General features: G+C 45.3%; 1 protein-coding gene across 2 annotated transcripts in view; it reads right to left on the bottom strand.

Annotated features, from left to right (window-relative positions):
- drpr (multiple EGF like domains draper) overlaps positions 1-18328 on the bottom strand; it is a 107381-nt gene that overhangs the window by 23602 nt on the left and 65451 nt on the right. For both annotated transcript variants that reach the window (XM_050178253.3, XM_050178254.3), the window contains exons 2-10: positions 17053-17223; positions 14414-14497; positions 14190-14285; positions 13926-14032; positions 13080-13172; positions 11307-11408; positions 9515-9659; positions 8812-8932; positions 2182-2367 (exon numbers count right to left, since the gene is read on the bottom strand). In XM_050178253.3, the coding sequence (XP_050034210.1) occupies positions 2182-2367; positions 8812-8932; positions 9515-9659; positions 11307-11408; positions 13080-13172; positions 13926-14032; positions 14190-14285; positions 14414-14497; positions 17053-17090 (972 nt within the window). In that variant the 5' untranslated portion in view covers positions 17091-17223. The remainder of the gene's footprint in view (positions 1-2181; positions 2368-8811; positions 8933-9514; positions 9660-11306; positions 11409-13079; positions 13173-13925; positions 14033-14189; positions 14286-14413; positions 14498-17052; positions 17224-18328) is intronic.

The following is an 18328-nucleotide window of genomic DNA, read 5'->3' as shown; positions in this document are numbered from 1 at the left end:
GATCACGACTGAATTACATCCAGAGTAATCAAAAACTAACATCGCCAAGCACTTCTTACAAGCCTGAAACATTTTCTTGCTACATCACAGTTTATGGTTTTGTGCTGCTATGCCACGTGCAGAACATTTGCAGTAAAGTTCAGTTGGAAATGACTCGGAGCCATTAACTCTGGTATTAGTTCAACAGCTGGCCTTTGCAACTTCAAAAATAATTGGTCAAAAATGAGTTTTTCACATTAGTTGTACAAAAAAAAAAGTGTAATTCTAGAATTTTACGTGCAGAACAACAATCTGATTATAAGGCATGCTGTAGTAGGAGAACGGAATCCAAGCTCATATATTCAAACCGGCCGCTTATTCAAGGAAAATTTTGCTTTTGATGCTATGTAGGGGTTATCCAGAGGACATATTCTCAGACGATCCCTTTCGGTGATAGTACTATCGCCTTCATGTGAATCAGTACTCAACCAGCTAATAAGCATGCACTGAAAGTGATATCGCCGAAAGAAATCGTCCGAGAATACGTCCCCAGCAAAAAGGCGTCAGTGTGTACCTATCTCTGTCCCAGAAAACAATACCCTGTGCATGGTGCTTCCTACGAGGGTGAACACTACAAAAAATTTGTGTGGCTGTATCCATTCAGATGCATAAAGTGGAGCCACTATCAGTGCAATACAGAGTATTCTATAGACTGCCACAATATGCAAGACTGTTCACCTGTCATATCTGTGTTTGTTCAATGCAAAAGCATGCAAATAACTATAAAGGCATTGTTTTGTGCTAGATGCCTGCTTTAGTTTTCTTTATATGAGTCTGCAATTATAATCTCACCTGGAGCAACAAATGGTGTGAGAGTAAATCTGGGTGTTCTTACATTACATACAAATATTTCTAACTGCAAATCAAATAATTTTCATCAGGCAAAAAAATTCAGGCTGCAAGAGGTTGAGGTGAGCCTAAATCTGGGTACACAAAGCATTTTTGCATACTGCTTCCATCAAAATGCAGCCACCGCGACCAGGAACGAATATGCAACCTACCTCATGCTCAACAGTACAACGCCATCACCACTAAGCTACTGTGGCGGGTTGTTAGTACGTACACCAATGTCCATAAAGAAGACTATCTGTGCTACGTAAATGCAAGTTGAGCAGTAGTGCACAATAGCAACAAACAGGTCCTCCAGAGCATGAACTGTAGGGCATATTTAACTGTTCATACTCTAGCAGGCTAATAATGAGCCTCCAGTTTTTATATTCAATGCAACAATAGTACTTACTGCTTTCTCGAGCCATATTGTTATGGGAAGGAAGGGAAGAAGCATATGTCTATTTACAGATGGCTTTTAATGGCGGAGCTAACATGCGTAGAGTAGTGAAAAAAATCTAAACTCTTCTTCGTTGTCTCCAAGGCCACTATCAGCGTCCCCTTCCCACATTACAGACTGTGATAATATTCATTACAACAGAGGTTATATGTACATGCTGCACACAGTCACTTCTCGTGCAAAATGTTTACAAGTTGGCCACAAGGCAAATAAAGCTGCACTTTGACAAATGATGAGGTACTGTATTTACACAGTTATAAGTCACCCCCGTTTCCTAAAGATGGATATTCAAATACAGGAAGCCAAGTAGTATTTTAACTTGTACAACTAGTAGAGTGCTTTTCTTCAGTTGGATTCTTCTTTTCTTCAGCAAAAAAACACAATGAAGAATGCAAATGAACAGTCAGGCATTATACAAAGGAAATCTCGTCTACTTATTGCTATCCAGTAGAAAAAAAAAGCAATTGCTGGGATATCTGACCATGGCGACTGGGTCAAGTCGGGACAAAGGACATTTACTCAAAATTCGGGGTTGGTTGGCAACCCAAACGGCATTTAGCTCTTTAAGCATCCAGCATACCATTCTATTACCACAATAGTCAACTATTTTATTCAGGAAGTTTCCTTTCACTTATGCCTTTTCTAAACCCTAGGCTGTTCTTTGTCTATTAATTATTGCATGCGTCATTTGCCTCTCTATCATTAATTGTGCCACTTACCTTAGAGCCTTCTCACTACAGGGAAGGAATTGTCAACTTTTTCTTGTTTCTATTACATTGTTTAAGCCCACATATACAGCTGAGCTGTGTTAATGCCAACCCCCAGAGCTGTGATGCATTAGTGAGTGGTTGTACCTTGCTGCAGTTGAGACCATATGCCCCGACAGGGCATTCATCCTGGCAGCGCTCGCCCCCATACCCAGGGCCACAGATGCATTTGCCGGTCAGGTGCTCACACAGGGCGCCATTGTAGCAGTGGCAGCGTTGGCTGCAGTTGGTGCCATAGAAGCCAGCGGGACACGGATTTGCACACACAGCACCCTGTGAAAAGAAAGGAACAGACCGATCACATCGCAGCGACTTACCATTAAATGTCGGACATACTGTCACATTGTAATGACAGTAAAGAACCACTGTGACATAACCGCAAGTCACAACTTTTTATTGGGAGAACTTGGTTTCCACGAGAACAAGTAACACTCGGAGCACAACGAAGCAGCAAGCATGGTCATTGGTAATTGAAATCTGATCTGTGGGTCAAGCGCGGTGGCTATTTATACATGACTCGCTGAAGATTTTAGCATAATCGCTGGTGCTCGCGTGCCTTCCAGAATGTACAACACTATTCGTGTTGCACATTCAATCTGATTACATAAGGTTTAGGGGCAATGTAGATGATAGATAGAACCAGCAACAAGAATTGAGAATGTTCCGATACATGTAGGCATGCCTTGCACTGAGTGATAACCGTTAACATGTGTTAGCCAGTGAAGTGCAGTCACCAGAAAAATATTGCTACGGCACAATATGCGCGATCACGAAAGGCCAGCAGTGTGAAGACGACGACGACGATTAGAAGCTAGCGCGGGCTGTTGCCTCTTGGCCAAGCGCAGCGTATTTTCCTTGTAAATATATTTGTACATAGCTTTTCGTCTGCGTCTTCCTACGTAACATATCTGGTGGAGGTGGACGTTCCCTGTACCTCGTCACGGAGCTTCGCAGTGGACGGTACGTCGAGCCTTCCTTCATGGCTCCCGGCGACGACAACCCGACTCCGCCGGCTCCGACACCTGCTGCCACTTCGACGACCTACATCACTCTCCCCGCTCCCCGTGATCCTGGCGTATTCTCGGGCCAAGATGGGGAAGACGTCGATGACTGGATCAGCCTGTATGAACACGTCAGCCGCAATAACCGGTGGGACCCTACTATTATGCTCGCCAACGTAGTCTTTTACCTCGGTGGCACACCTCGAGTTTGGTATCGCACGCACGAAGATGAGCTCACCAGTTGGGATTCACTTAAGACACAGCTTCGAGACTTGTTCGGCAACCCCTACGGTCAACAACTTGCCGCGCAGAAGGCGCTTTCCGGCCGTGTGCAGACGTCAACAGAGCCCTATGTCACGTACATTCAGGACGTCTTGGCTCTGTGCCGCAAAGTTGACACCCACATGACTGAGTCAGACAAGGTTTCCCACATCCTCAAAGGCATTGCCGATGACGCCTTCAACTTGCTCGTTTGCAACAACGTAGCGACGGTGGATGCTGTTATAAGAGAGTGCCGCCGCCTGGAACTCGCCAAAAGCCGACGTATTGACCAGCAGTTTGCCCGTCTGCCCAACACCCCAGCGACATCTTCCTGTGCCGACGCTCCTCGTCCCAACAACACTGCCGATGTTACCAGGATCGTCCGGCGTGAGATCGAGGCCGCCTATCCGGCTGCCTTCGACTCCAGTCCCACCAACACATCTGCAGTCACGGTCTCACTGATCCAGGCAGTTGTCCGCCAGGAGTTTGAAAACATGGGTCTTCACACCATCTGCTCGGCCCATCGCCCTAATACCCGCCCGGCTTCTTCGATTTCGCCCCGTCCCGCATCTTCTTACCCACCACGTTTCCGCAACCCATCTGAATGGCGCACTGCTGACGACAAGCCTATTTGTTTCCACTGCCATCGAATCGGGCACATTTCTCGGCACTGTCGTAGTCGCTGGAGTTCCCCGAGCCGGCCTACTTATACTGCCTACTCTCGCCCCTCAGGTGGCCCTTCTCGTCCCTATGCCGCACGCTCCGATAATGCCGCCACTGATTCTCCTGCAACGAACCGCCCCTATTCTCGTTCGCCTTCGCCCCAACGACGACAATCTCGCTCTCCCCAGCCCCGTCGCTCCTATTCGCCGACTCCCTTCGGACGCCGCTCCCAGCCGGAAAACTAGACGATGCAGCGCCTCGAGGTGACGCTGCATTGCTCTCTACGCCGCCAAATCCTCTACTGACTTTGCCCACTCATCTGAACCTTCTTGACGTGCAAGTCGACGGTGTTTCTGTGTCTGCTCTCATAGACACTGGGGCGCATTTGTCCGTAATGAGCGCTGACCTTCGTAACCGGCTCAAGAAAATTATCACGCCCGCCACGACGCCTGTTGTCCGTGTCGCCGATGGCGGAACAGCCCCCGTCATTGGTATGTGTACCGCCCGCGTCTGCTTCGCCAATCGCTCAACAATCGTGCTATTCACAGTCATCGCCCACTGTCCCCACGACATCCTCCTCGGCTTAGACTTCCTTTCCGCACATTCTGCTCTCATCGATTGTTCCGCCAGTACTCTCCGCCTTGACCTGCCTGTTCTGGATCCTGCTGAACCACACCCCAGTCGCCTCAGTTCCGCCGACTTCGTTCGCTTGCCACCTTCGGCACTGACCTACGTTGACCTAGTGTCATCCCCACCAGTCCCCGACGGTCACTACATCGCGGCTCCTATGCAAGACGTCCTCCTTACACATGGGATCACAGTACCCCATACAGTTTTATCTATTACGGCGAATTGCGTCTGCCTGCCAGTGGTCAACTTTGGCTTGACGACACAAGTGCTGCCACGTGGGATGTCTTTGGCCCAGCTTTGTTCATTCGAGGATCACTCAGTAGCATCCATTGCAGTAGACGACACTTCATCCGATACTCCTCTACCATCGCAGTCGGCAAATTGTACCATCGCCGACTTACGGAAAATGATTGCCCCCGACTTGCCCTCCGAGCACGCTCGTGAACTCTACCGCGTTCTGTTTTCCTACCACGATATTTTTGACTTTAACGATCGTCCTTTAGCCCAAACTACAGCTGTCAAACATCGCATTAATACCGGCGATGCCCCTCCTATTCATCGCCGCCCGTATCGAGTGTCACCAGCTGAGCGTCAAGTTATTCACGCAGAAGTTCGCAAAATGCTTGCCAAGAACATTATTGAACCATCATATAGTCCATGGGCGTCACCTGTAGTACTGGTCAAAAAGAAGGATGGCTCATGGCGCTTTTGCGTGGATTATCGGCACCTTAACAGGGTTACCAAAAAGGACGTGTATCCCCTACCTCGGATTGATGACGCCCTTGACTGCCTCCACGGTGCTCGCTATTTCTCTTCTATTGACCTTCGCTCCGGCTACTGGCAGATTGCCGTGGACGATCTCGACCGCGAGAAGACTGCTTTTGTCACACCCGACGGTCTTTATCAATTCAAAGTGATGCCGTTCGGTCTATGTAACGCCCCTGCCACTTTTGAACGCATGATGGACTCCCTTCTTCACGGTTTCAAATGGTCCACATGCCTGTGCTACTTGGACGACGTTATCGTATTCTCCCCAACGTTCGCTACGCACCTCGAGCGCCTCTCAGCAGTCCTGGACGTTTTTCGGCGAGCCGGTCTGCAACTCAACGCATCGAAGTGCCAATTCGGCCGTCGCCAGATTACCGTCCTTGGACATCTCGTTGACGCGAACGGAGTGCAACCGGACCCAGGCAAGATCCATGCTGTTACGCACTTCCCTGTTCCGAAGTGTGTCAAGGATGTGCGCAGCTTCATCGGCCTTTGTTCGTACTTCCGCCGTTTCGTGAGAAATTTCGCCGCCATAGCACGACCACTAACCGACCTTTTGAAAAAAGACGCTCCTTTCCAGTGGGGCGATAACGAGGCCTCTGCATTCTCTCATCTAATCGACATTCTCACAACGCCTCCCGTTTTGGCCCATTTCGATCCTTCTGCGCCTACCGAAGTCCGTACTGATGCCAGCGGTCACGGAATTGGAGCAGTACTGGCACAACGCCAGCGTGGCCACGACCGTGTTATCGCTTACGCCAGCAGGCTCCTCTCACCCGCGGAGCGCAACTATTCCATCACTGAGCGTGAGTGTCTGGCCCTAGTTTGGGCGGTTGCGAAATTCCGCCCATACTTATATGGCCGATCCTTTTCCGTTGTCACAGACCATCACGCGCTTTGCTGGTTATGCTCACTGAAAGATCCTACAGGAAGACTTGGTCGCTGGGCCTTACGCCTCCAAGAATATTCGTATACTGTCACCTATAAATCTGGCCGACTACACAAGGACGCTGACTGCCTGTCTCGCTACCCGGTCGACGAGCCTGACGACGCCGACAGTAGTAGCGCCAACGGCATTTTCTCTGTCTCTGCCTTCGGTAACATCGCCGATGAGCAGTACCGAGACCTATCGCTGCGAGCACTTATCGAGCGTCTGCGCTCTACACCTACCGACGCATCCGTTCGCCGATATGTCCTCCAGGGTGGCATTCTGTATCGAAGGAACTTCCTCCCTGACGGCTCTGACCTTCTTCTTGTCGTGCCAAAACAGCTACGACAGACTGTGCTCTTTGAGATGCATGACGCACCCACTTCAGGACATCTTGGGGTAACCCGCACGTACGACCGCGTCCGCCGCCGCTTCTATTGGCCTGGTCTCGCTCGCTCCGTTCGACGCTATGTTGCTGCCTGTGATCCCTGCCAGCGTCGGAAGACACCTCAGGTGCTACCTGCCGGTCATCTCCAGCCGATCACCGTCCCTGTGGAACCGTTCTTTCGTGTTGGATTAGACCTGCTCGGTCCCTTTCCCACGTCATCTTCTGGGAACAAATGGGTAGCCGTCGCGACTGATTACGCCACCCGATACGCTATCACTCGGGCTCTCCCTACCAGCTGCGCCACTGACGTCGCGGACTTTCTCTTGCGTGACATTATCTTGCTTCATGGCGCCCCGCGACAGCTGCTCACTGACCGTGGTCGAAACTTCCTCTCGAAAGTTATCGCTGACATTGTGCGTTCCTGCTCCATTCAACACAAACTGACTACTTCATACCATCCTCAAACCAATGGCCTGACAGAGCGGTTAAACCGTACTCTTACCGATATGCTGGCCAAGTACGTTTCCAAGGACCACCACGACTGGGACATTGCCCTTCCTTACGTAACATTTGCGTACAATTCTTCCCGGCACGACACCGCCGGATTTTCTCCCTTTTATCTACTGTACGGTCGCGAACCTACCTTGCCCCTAGACACGGCACTTCCTCCTGCTGCGGTCTCAACAAGCGAGTATGCGCGCGACGCCATAGCCCTCGCTGACCATGCACGCCAGCTTGCCCGTGCTCGACTGACGGCCTCACAGACCACTCAGCAGTGTCAGTACAACGCCCGCCATCGTGACGTACAGTTTTCACCTGGTGCGCTCGTGCTCCTGTGGTCGCCCTCTCGTCACGTCGGACTTTCAGAGAAGCTCCTTTCGTGATACACAGGGCCCTACCGCGTGCTGCGCCAGGTGACGCCTGTGACTTACGAAATTGCTCCTGTGGCCTCAACCTCGTCCTCTCCTGTGGCATCTAGTGATGTCGTACACGTCAGTAGGCTCAAGGCCTACTACACTGCTTCAGAGTCCGATGTTTAGTCGCTCCGGGACGGCGCTTTTGCAGCCGGGGGTAGTGCTACGGCACAATATGCGCGATCACGAAAGGCCAGCAGTGTGAAGACGACGACGACGATTAGAAGCTAGCGCGGGCTGTTGCCTCTTGGCCAAGCGCAGCGTATTTTCCTTGTAAATATATTTGTACATAGCTTTTCGTCTGCGTCTTCCTACGTAACAATATAAACTAGTACGCATGTCAATATATGCAGGGGCTATGCAGTGAGAGCAAGAAATATATTCAGTGGGGCTGAGTGCCCCCAGTTTCCATTGTGGTAACTTAACAATTACAAAAAAAAGTTTGTGTAAGCAAAATGAGCCAGCCCTCCCTTCCATTTCCTAGTTTTTGCCCCACACTCAATATATACTTCCAAGGGCCATACATAAGAGTATCAGCTTTCTTATGGTGATAAAGCATGGTAGAAGTTTGAAGCTGTCACTTTCAGTAGTTGCTCAGCTACAGAAACAAATAACCACCATATAAAGCCAATAGTTGCCTTTGTACGGTGGTTACGTTACCTTTATACCATGGTTACCTGAATAATACAGTGTCCTTTAAATTACATTTTTTTTTCCAGCACATAAGCTATGATTGGTGACAGGCAAGGAATGCACTGGCAAGTGCACTTCTATGGCAGCCTGTATACATGTGCCAGCCAATCACGATAACTCACTCATCCACAAACTGTGTGCAAATGTTTGTGTCTACGTATCACACACCACACAATTACTGTTGCTCCTATGTATTCTAGCATTGTGCGTGTGCATGCATTTGTGTTCCCTCTTCGTGTGCAAAATTTATGCTCGGCAAATATCACATGACTGTATGCTGCAGTTTCATGATGAAACATAAGAATGTTTGCTTAGTGTCATTTACTGCAATGGCATCGAAATGTTGAAACACATTTACAGAAGCTCTTGTTCTATGCACAAGTACCAAGTGTAAGATGCCATAGAAGGTTACAACGCATTAAATGTCAGTGCAGATATCGGACAGCCTCGTGCACCGTAAACATGACTTACTGTCCATCCCTCAGGACAGAAGCAGCGTCCAGTGACAGGGTCACAAGTGCCTCCATTCTGGCAGTTGCACTTGTTGGAACACTGGTCTCCATGAGTCCCAGCTGGACACAGCTCATGGCACCTGATGGAAAACAGAAAATGAATGTATCAGTGTGGTGTAACCGGAACATTTTATTGCAGCCCAACAGAACAAGACACAAACGACAGATGTTTCTGAAAAGGTGCAAATTAAAAGGAAGCAAGCTAGGACGTCAATATTGTAGTCGCATAAACATGCATATTCCTGAGGATAAATAAAACAGCATATCTACAGTCACAGATAATGCGACCTGTGCTTTTCACCAATTGAAAACAAATTAAATTCATGCCAAACACGAGAAAAAATGTTTACCACTCTCACAACTAGATGTGCAACACAAAAGCAGCTTTCTATGGTAAGACAAAAACACACATAATTCTGCACATTTGTTACGTGATGCACCATAAGATTGTAAAGGAAAATAATAACACTGCCTGAATTTGGTTCAAAATTACAGAAGCTACGAGAGCTATTGTGGAATACAGCACAGGATAAAATTTACAGCCCATTTGCAACATCCAAGAACACAGTTTTTCATCACAGAAAAAAATTTTTTTTACCCATTACAACCTGGTGTCTCAGTCAAACAAGTTCCTAAAACCAGAGGACAGAGTAAACACTCACAAAGGTCCTGTGTACCCAGGAGCACAGGTACAGGCCCCTGATATGTGGTCACAAAGGGCACCATTCTCGCAGCGGCACAACTGTCCACACTCGTAGCCGTACTTTCCGCTGTCGCACGGCTCGTTGCAATCAATACCTTGCCATCCTGGAAGGAGAACAGCCCAACCAAGGCGATCATGTGATACCGCACTTGCTGCACAACCAAGCCACGCAGGTGCCACGAATTTGCAGCACTCCAGTGTCAACATACTATTTCTGAGATAGCATCAGAAAAAGGAATGTTCTTTGGAGGCCTTAATTTTTTAGTTGTTGCAGGAGATTCTGTAAATAGTACATCTGGCCCACTTTTTGGCTTATACATAAACGAGGCTTCCCAAGTAAATGCAGAAAGTTTTGTAGGCAAAATAGCCACTCATATATACCGATACCGATTATGTGGCTGCCTAGCAAATCAGCAAGACGTGAGTGGAGAAAACGTAGGCAAAAGTTGTTTTATTATTTTTGCGGCTAGTTTTTTGCAACAACAGTATGGAACCAGGAATTTCAGAGTATTTTTGCATGCTTAAGTTGTTCTTGTTTAGAAAACAGCTTCAATGAATCACTATGCTTATTCTTCAGTCCCTATACAGAGTACCTTGTTTATTATTAACCTGTTAGCTACTCTGGAGTGAATGCTGTCCAAATCTCAAGACATCAGGAGAAGTTAGAGTGGCAACTCCGATCTTGTGTTTAATTATTGTGTCCTCTCTGGCGTACCAGGACTCTGGTCACTAACACAGAGTAGCTTAACATTCCTCTTTAATGTCCCTTTATGGGGGCCTTGCAACACCTTCTATTGGAAACTGAGAACACACCGGAGTAAGTATGATGCCTTTCAATAAATATCCTGTATAAACTCATGTAAGGGCCGCACTTTTTTTTCTTCTTCTTCTTTCTCTTTTTTTTTTTACAATTTTGACACGGTGCGGCCCTTCCATGGGATTGAACTTTTTGTTTTATGAGAGATTGCAGGCTCCCTTCAGCGTGCAGTGGAATAATATTCGGCTTGCGTGTTCATGAAAACATTGCCTACACATTACAGATGTCTTCTTACTGTGCTCGAAAAGTGTTGCAGTGCCCTTTTAAAGAGGAAGCAACTCAATGTTGATGGTACTACAATCTACATTGAGTAAAAATTGGCAGTTTCCTCAAAAAGGCAAAGCACAAAAGGGCAAAGCAATTACAGCAACACCACAGTTTGCCATTGCATTTGAACTCCTCAGATAGTGCTCTAATTATATGCGAGTGGCCCATTTTGGCACAACTGAGCACACAAAGCAACTCCTACTGGGCAGAAGTAACAGCACCCTGGCAGAAACCAGCCATCTCGCAACATTGGCATGATGAGCGCTGTCAGTGGTGTTGAAGATGTCACACCTTTATGATGCACAAGATGAGACCAACGAGAAACTGTCAACATTAGTCAGTGCACAATGAAATATTAGATAATGTTAGCTTGATGTTTACTGCTCAGACCAAAGTATACACAATGCAGCTTATTGAGAACAGTGGTGTGCTTACAGTAGCTTGCGCACAGTGTTCATGCCAGCAGCAGAAGCCAGAATATGTAGCATTGACCATGCATCAACTTTGCTTTGTCATTTTTGCAGCCAAATGCACTTCGCGATTTTAAAGACCTTCTAATGCTACAGACACAAGCCGTGCATGCATCGTCAGCGGGACAGCACGTGTGAATGCGCCTAGAGCATTCGAACGTCGTATAGTCACAATAAAACAAGCTAAGAAGACTGACCTGGCTTGCAAGAGCAGGCTCCACTCACTGGGTCACACCTGGCGCCATTTTTGCATGGGCAGTCCCTATGGCAAGCTTTACCCCACTTGCCATCTGGACAGGCTGTGGGAAAAAAAGGTGATCACTCATTTGATCACATTCGTTTGATCACATTAATTCACTCAACACTTCGGTGAGAAAAGAAGCTCTTCACACCTTACTGAATAGCCTGACACATTGTCAGAATATGTAACTACAGATTGCCCGTACATGCTACATGCCAAATGTTAGCACAATATGGCACAGGGTGGTAATTGGTTCCAGTCAAGTGAACTAAATCAAAGATATGGCCTTACTTAAGAACATACCCAAATGAGGTCAAATGTAGAGTTATGAAAGCAAGAGAAACACCTCGAATGACAACACTTCAATGGCTACTCGACTACTGCTCGATAAAAAAAAAAAAAGCTGGGGACATTTATACAGGAAAAATTTACAACACCTTCATTCATTTCATGTCACAGTCATTTAAAACTAATCAAAAATAATTAGGGTTAGCAGAGCTGAGTTGTATCTTAAAGTGAATTTCACTAGGCAGGAAAAGAAAATTTTGTTTTGCTTTGCTGCACATTCAGAAGAAATTGAAATTGCTGTCATTCCTTAACAAGCATTGACATTTACACAATGGAGGACTTACTGTATATCACTGATGTTTCCAGGAAAAGAGAGAGAAGGAGAAAAGAGAAGCAGAGACATTTCAGATTTTGGTGCATTGCTCACTTGACAAAGTGTGAAGGTAACTAGAAAGTACTAAATAAAAGACAGCACACCAAGTGCTCGCGCTTTAGAGCAAACTCTTTAAACAACCACATATAAAATGGCATCATATTAAGCAGTCATTCGAATAATTTAAAAACCACAAGATCCATTAAAGAAGATCATTTATTTCTTACTACTGAGGCAAAGTGGCTGGAGTCAAGAGGTGTACCAACTGTGGTGATCATGCAAACATAAGTGCTCACAAGTGATCACAGGTTATATGTTTGGGTGGTGAGAAATTTTGCTTCGTTGTGTGGCTTCCAAGTCATGGCAAGACATTTACCTACCGCGAACTGAAGCCTATCAGAAAAAGGTGACTTTTCCTTTACTGCTAAACAACCATCGATTAAATGGTGGAAGAATAGGGATCCTGGCTTGATATGGAGGACTGCAAAAGCAATCACATGCAATATATTTGTGGCACATTTTCGATGCAGTGTCATTTCCCGTGGAGTGTCATTCCCCATATTGGAATTGTTAGAATGCTCTTCTTGTAACTTAAGTGGCAACCGCATAAACCATACTTTAGCCATGATTACAATGTATGCATTGGACAGCTTGGAACAGGCACAGAAATAGCATGGCAAAAATATGCCCGAGGTAGGTTCTTGTTGCCACTTAAGACATCCCAATACTAATTGTGCATTACAAAATACGTCGTTGTGGATTGCGTGACATGAATTTAGACCACCTCAGTTTCTTTAACGCACGCCAAAATCTCTGTCCTAGTTTCTACTACTGGACTGTGACTGCTGTGGCCAGGAACTGAACTTGTGACCTTGTGTTCAGCAGCTGAATGCTACAGCCACTGAGTGACTGTTAAGAAAAACTAGCCCACCAATTAAGCTTTCATTGCCCACTCCGAGCAACCCAAAGGAAATTTATGATTATACACGTGTAATCAAGACCTACCAACGTGGCAAAGATGTGACCAGAAAAGTACGCTAACAGGACAGGTTACAGTGGAGTACTCACAGAAGTTGCAGGTAGGGCCGCCCCAGCCGGGCTGACACTCGCAGGTTTCAGGACTGGAGCAGGTTCCATGAATGCATGGGTTGTTGCAAAGTGCTGAAGCATGTTGATGAGGGAAACAGAAATGAAGCACACAGGCTAACGACTAAAAAAAAAAAAAATAATCAGCCCATTCTTGCACTTCTTTTAAGAATATTTAGGTCGTTGAAGATACAGAAATATTAACTGTTGCAAAACCAATTAAAGACGGAATACATTGCTAAGGAAAACACAGTTACTGTTCCACTTCAGGATTGCAGTAATTATCTGTTATTTCTCATGTTAGTACATGCTATTTTTGGTATAGGTACGAATACTGTATTGATACAGTATCAACATCTGGTTCACAATCTGTTGGCATTTTGTGACATTGTTGCTTTCTGTTAACCGGGCTACTGAGCAACAAGCTGTTCAAATTACCAGATATTTGCAGTAATAGGGTTGCTTATGAAGTGTGTGTCTAAAGACTTTAGAACATGGTCACATGAAAAGGTGGCACAGATTATGTGCTGTTCATTTAATAGAAGCCGATTGTGTGTAAACATTGCCATAAAAAGGATGATGACAAAGCCCTTTGATAGAGATCTCCACCAATACCCCTCCTGAAGCAGCCAAACCTACCGCATGGCTATGAATTTTTAACATTTCATGACTAATTCTCTGCCACCCTCAAATGCATTTCCCCTCCTATAGTATCCATTTTGCTGCTCAATAGACCACTGGTTATCTGATTCTGCATATCACACGACATGCCCAACTCCACATGTGAATATATTGCTTGTGCAAAACAGTAATGCCAAGACTACTTACGCAAACATCGGGAGCCATCAGCAGTCTCCACAAAACCTTTGCAGCAGACCTTGACAGTACGAGTGCTTTCTTTAACTTCTGTCTTGTAAGCAACCGTATGAGCAATCCTGATGGAAAAAAGAACAAATACCCATGTTTAAGAGCAACAGCTGGCAAGGCAGCCTGACAAGTGGTCACTGCTGTATTTCATGTGATACAGCTGTAACTCAAAACTAAAGGGGAATTCCAAGAATTAACCAAGTGCTGTGAAAAAAATATACATACCTGTACTTGGAGCATCGCGGTGGGAAAGCTAAACACCACGTATAGGTACGAATTTGGTAAGGTTTGTTGTATGAAACCCGAACGGTGGTAAGGTACCTGAACAGAGACAAGACAGGAGCCATGTTCTAACACGGTTCTGTACTCTAATGCTGAGATAGCATAAATAATGCCTCTGTGAATAGTCGCAAACTGAAAGCTTGCATGCTAAAAATTTGAGTACTCACGTTTCTTGCTTTGTACAAACATTCGGTCCATTCTCCAATGTAAAAGAAGTTGGGAACACAACAATGAGTGCAATAGATGCCCATCTGAAACAGTGAAAGCAAGAAAAACTTTTTTATAGATTCATTTAATTATTGGTTAGAAGTGTTTAAGTTTCTCTCACTTAAGTTAAAATATTTGGCCAGCATGAATGTTTGGATCTATCAACAGTGATCACTACATTTTAACACATACATGGTGAACTTCAAAAGGTGAAAAAATGCAGCATCATGTCTTCAGTTGTTTTTTTCCTTCTTTTCCTGTAATCAAAACCCTGTGCTGGGAGAGTTATTTTGCTTGGTTACGTTAATGCATTACCTGAAATGATATTTTATGCACTTCTAACTTTTCTTTGTGTCGGAGAGTAATTTCTTTCTTATTTCCATTTAGAACATATTGAAAAGTGTGCAGGTGAACAGTTTGGTGCATTCATGGGTCCTCAAGTATGCCCTCTTGACACGGTGACATGCAACAGTGCGAGTAGTGTCGTTGGAGTGGGGCGATGGTTGTGGTATTTTTCAGGATGTTGAAAGTGCGTTGCCTGCACTTTTTTAGACATGCTGGCATTGTCACAATACCAGTTTAGGCTTGTACTGACTATACAGACTGTGCCTGTAGGAAACACACCATGTAATAGATGACCAAGAAAGAAAAAAATCCAAATGACTCGTGCAACTGATTATGTGCCGAGGACGGCTACTAGGGTGACAATTTCAGTGTTCGACACAAACTAACTCTTCCTACAGAAACCCGACGCGCTTTCGGCTTTTCCCTTTTATAGGCATGGCTTTGCTATCACATATGGTAATCAGTGTTGCAAGCATCCGTAAACCATTTTAGGAGACTATGCAGACAGAAAAATTTTATTTTCGGAGTTTCTACTCGTTTGCTAGAGAAACCACTGCACAAGTAGATACTTTGAATGATACGCTTTGGTATCATTCGAAGTATCATTCAAATGGTAGAGAGTTCCTTTCAAAAAACACTGAAGGAGTTTTAAGGAATCGTTAGCCAACTGCACTTTTCAAAGACAAAATAAGAAGTTTTCATCATCAGTAGAGAGGCTTGGTCTGAAAGAAAATGACACAAACACAACAGACAGGTGATAACACCGCCTCTAAATTTTCGCACGAGCTGTGTTATTCTAGGCATTGTAGACTTTACGGCAAACAGGAAGTATGTAGCCTGCTGACTCGGAGAAAGCCAACAGAAATTGAATGTTCAGAAGATATGGAATAAGTAGACTGTGGCACCACATGACAGCGAGCTAGTTGCGAATAAATGGTAGTAAATAAAAATTAGGCATGCTGCATTAGAATAATAGTGATAAGTGCACATGATAACTTTTGCATATGCTCTGTGCAGAAAAACAATTATGAATAGGGCTTTACAGTCCAGTGTTATACTGGGACCATGGGGGCACTATGGCCCAGGCATAGTTTTTTTTTACATGCACTCAAATCCTAGCATGGAGGTGTGTTTGCATCCTGTTCCCTATCAGTAAGTGGGTGCTGAAAATGGAAAATTTGCAGAAAATTGTCCTGAATGGATTGATGTGCTGCAAAACCTGGGATGTCACACAAATACATGAAACTGTGCGGAGCTTCATGTCCAGAAGCTGCAGAGCATGCTATGGCTATGCCAAGCACTGTAGTGGAAGTGCTTCAATTTATTTTGACAACGTGGGATTCTTTTGGGTGCGACCAAAGCACGGTGCATGGGCGTTTCTGCATTCCACCTCCTCTGAGTCCAGCCGCCATGCTCGGGAATCAAGCCAGCGACCCCATGCTCAGCAGTAGAATGCCATAGCCACCAAGACATCACGGCGATTATACAACTGAACCATCGGGCCAGGTGCTAAGGTGCGAAGTTCAAAGAGCAGAAATGAAATGTGGCCATCATTTCCTGCACCGATAAGTGGCTGCATGGGTGCAAGAGGCAATTAAATAAAAGAAAGAAAAGGCACTCTTAAGAATTTTCCTCATGCAATCCAGTGCTTTGAGATGCTTTGTACGTTAGCTGCATTGCATAGCAACAATTATAAAATTCCAGCAGAACCCATCACATGATTAATGTCAATGTTAATGTGATTAACATTAAAGTAATGTAGTGACAAGCCGTATTGATGAAGACACCTTTATTTACAATATGTATAGTGGGGGAGGCAGGCTAAGGACTTCAATCGCATTAATAGCTGCATGTACCACAGTGCCACCACAGACCACAGCACATGCGCCTACGGATGCTGCAAAGAAAGGTTCACTAAATGTGGCCTCCCAACCGCAGCCAGCTTTGCCCCACTAGCACTGAAGAATTAGGGTCCAGCATATCCGACTTCGAATAAACTATGGCCTGATTGCAGAAGCACCTATTTGAGGTGTGAAACTTTTATTCATTGTCAGCTAGAAGAGTGTGTGTTCTCGCTTTTATCAGTCGGACATGCACCTGTGTGGAGTGTGCTCGCAGCATTTGAAGAGCCCCACGAAAGAGGCAAGACACTGACAGACTGAAAATTGTGTCGAAAGAAAAATAGTGCACTATGTGTCAGCATAACTTCTGCCTTTCCCCTTACAAGCCTTCTAAATGAGCCTTTGGTACTCACAAAATATGCCTAAGCGTGGAAGCATAAACAGCCATCATGATGGCTGCCCGGTTGGTGGTGGCTGGTTGCCTCAGTGGCCTGTATGACTAGCTTCAGTCACAGCTTTCCTTGGACTTTGGAACAGTAGGGTTCCACCCTTGCTGGAGCATTTCACCTGAGGTTCATCTCCACCTGCAGCAGAAACAAAAGAAATGGGAAGGCAGTTGTTAGAGACACCAGAATATTTTAATATGATGTGTGTATAAGTAACAGAATACTGAGTCCATTTCTCACAACTTGTACAGGGCGTGGTGAGGAAGATAAGCACGAAACTACATTAGGGCTGCGTGACTTCCCTAAGCCTCTCAAAGATTTTAGCAGCACATAAGGCAAGTGACTTGTATATGTAATAGGAATACACTAAGTAGAACACCACACTATATTGAATACATTGGAAAATCAGCATTATACAAAGCTAAGGGCACATGTCACACATCAAATATGAAGTGAAGAATATACTGGTGTTTATTGTGGAGACACCAACGTATATACAACCTCTTAACCTAAGCTGCGCTTGGTAAACTTTGATGATTGCAGGTTTTAATCAACGCACACTTGTTTGTGTGCTTTGCTAACTGCGTTGTGCACATTTTCTACTAGTATCCTTGCCCAACTTGGGTTTACATTATCTTCAGTGCAACATGCGAGCGCAGCAGCCACATGTTGCTGTCACACCTATTTTTGGGGGACGATACACTAAAGCCTAGCTCGACATTATGTAGTGCTGGGCTGACTTTCCCTTGCTTCAATTATATCATGTGATGCTATCTGCTAGGCATGCAAGAAAAAAATTATTTGCACCAACAAGTACTAGCAAACAAAATCCTCTCACTACAACTTCGGTCATTTTTCTTTAGCAATACACTGAACCCCGAAAAACCCATGCCCAAAAACATAAAAAAATTTTTTCAATAAGAAAGCAAGATTACATTGGCAACTCATCAGAGAGCAAGTTTTTGCTTTCAAGACTCTACCATCGAAATATGCTGGACGTTAACGCACGAAAGATCCACACACTAGCACACCGTGTTCACCCTTCAAATTCTTGATGCACCATTACATCCCATAAAAGATTAACGCTATGCGAGCTCACTCCTCTGATAATCACTGTACTTTGTGCTGCTTGCCAGTTGCCACTTGGAAAGGGAACACACGAACCTGTATACGTGTATTTAATTTCTGCCACATCAACACAAAAGAAAAAAAGTTTATGCCAGAAAAATAAGACAAAACGCCC

The sequence above is a fragment of the Dermacentor andersoni genome, chromosome 5, assembly GCF_023375885.2.
Source record: "Dermacentor andersoni chromosome 5, qqDerAnde1_hic_scaffold, whole genome shotgun sequence".
Lineage (NCBI taxonomy): Eukaryota > Metazoa > Arthropoda > Arachnida > Ixodida > Ixodidae > Dermacentor > Dermacentor andersoni.
This window is presented reverse-complemented; position numbering and strand designations above follow the sequence as displayed.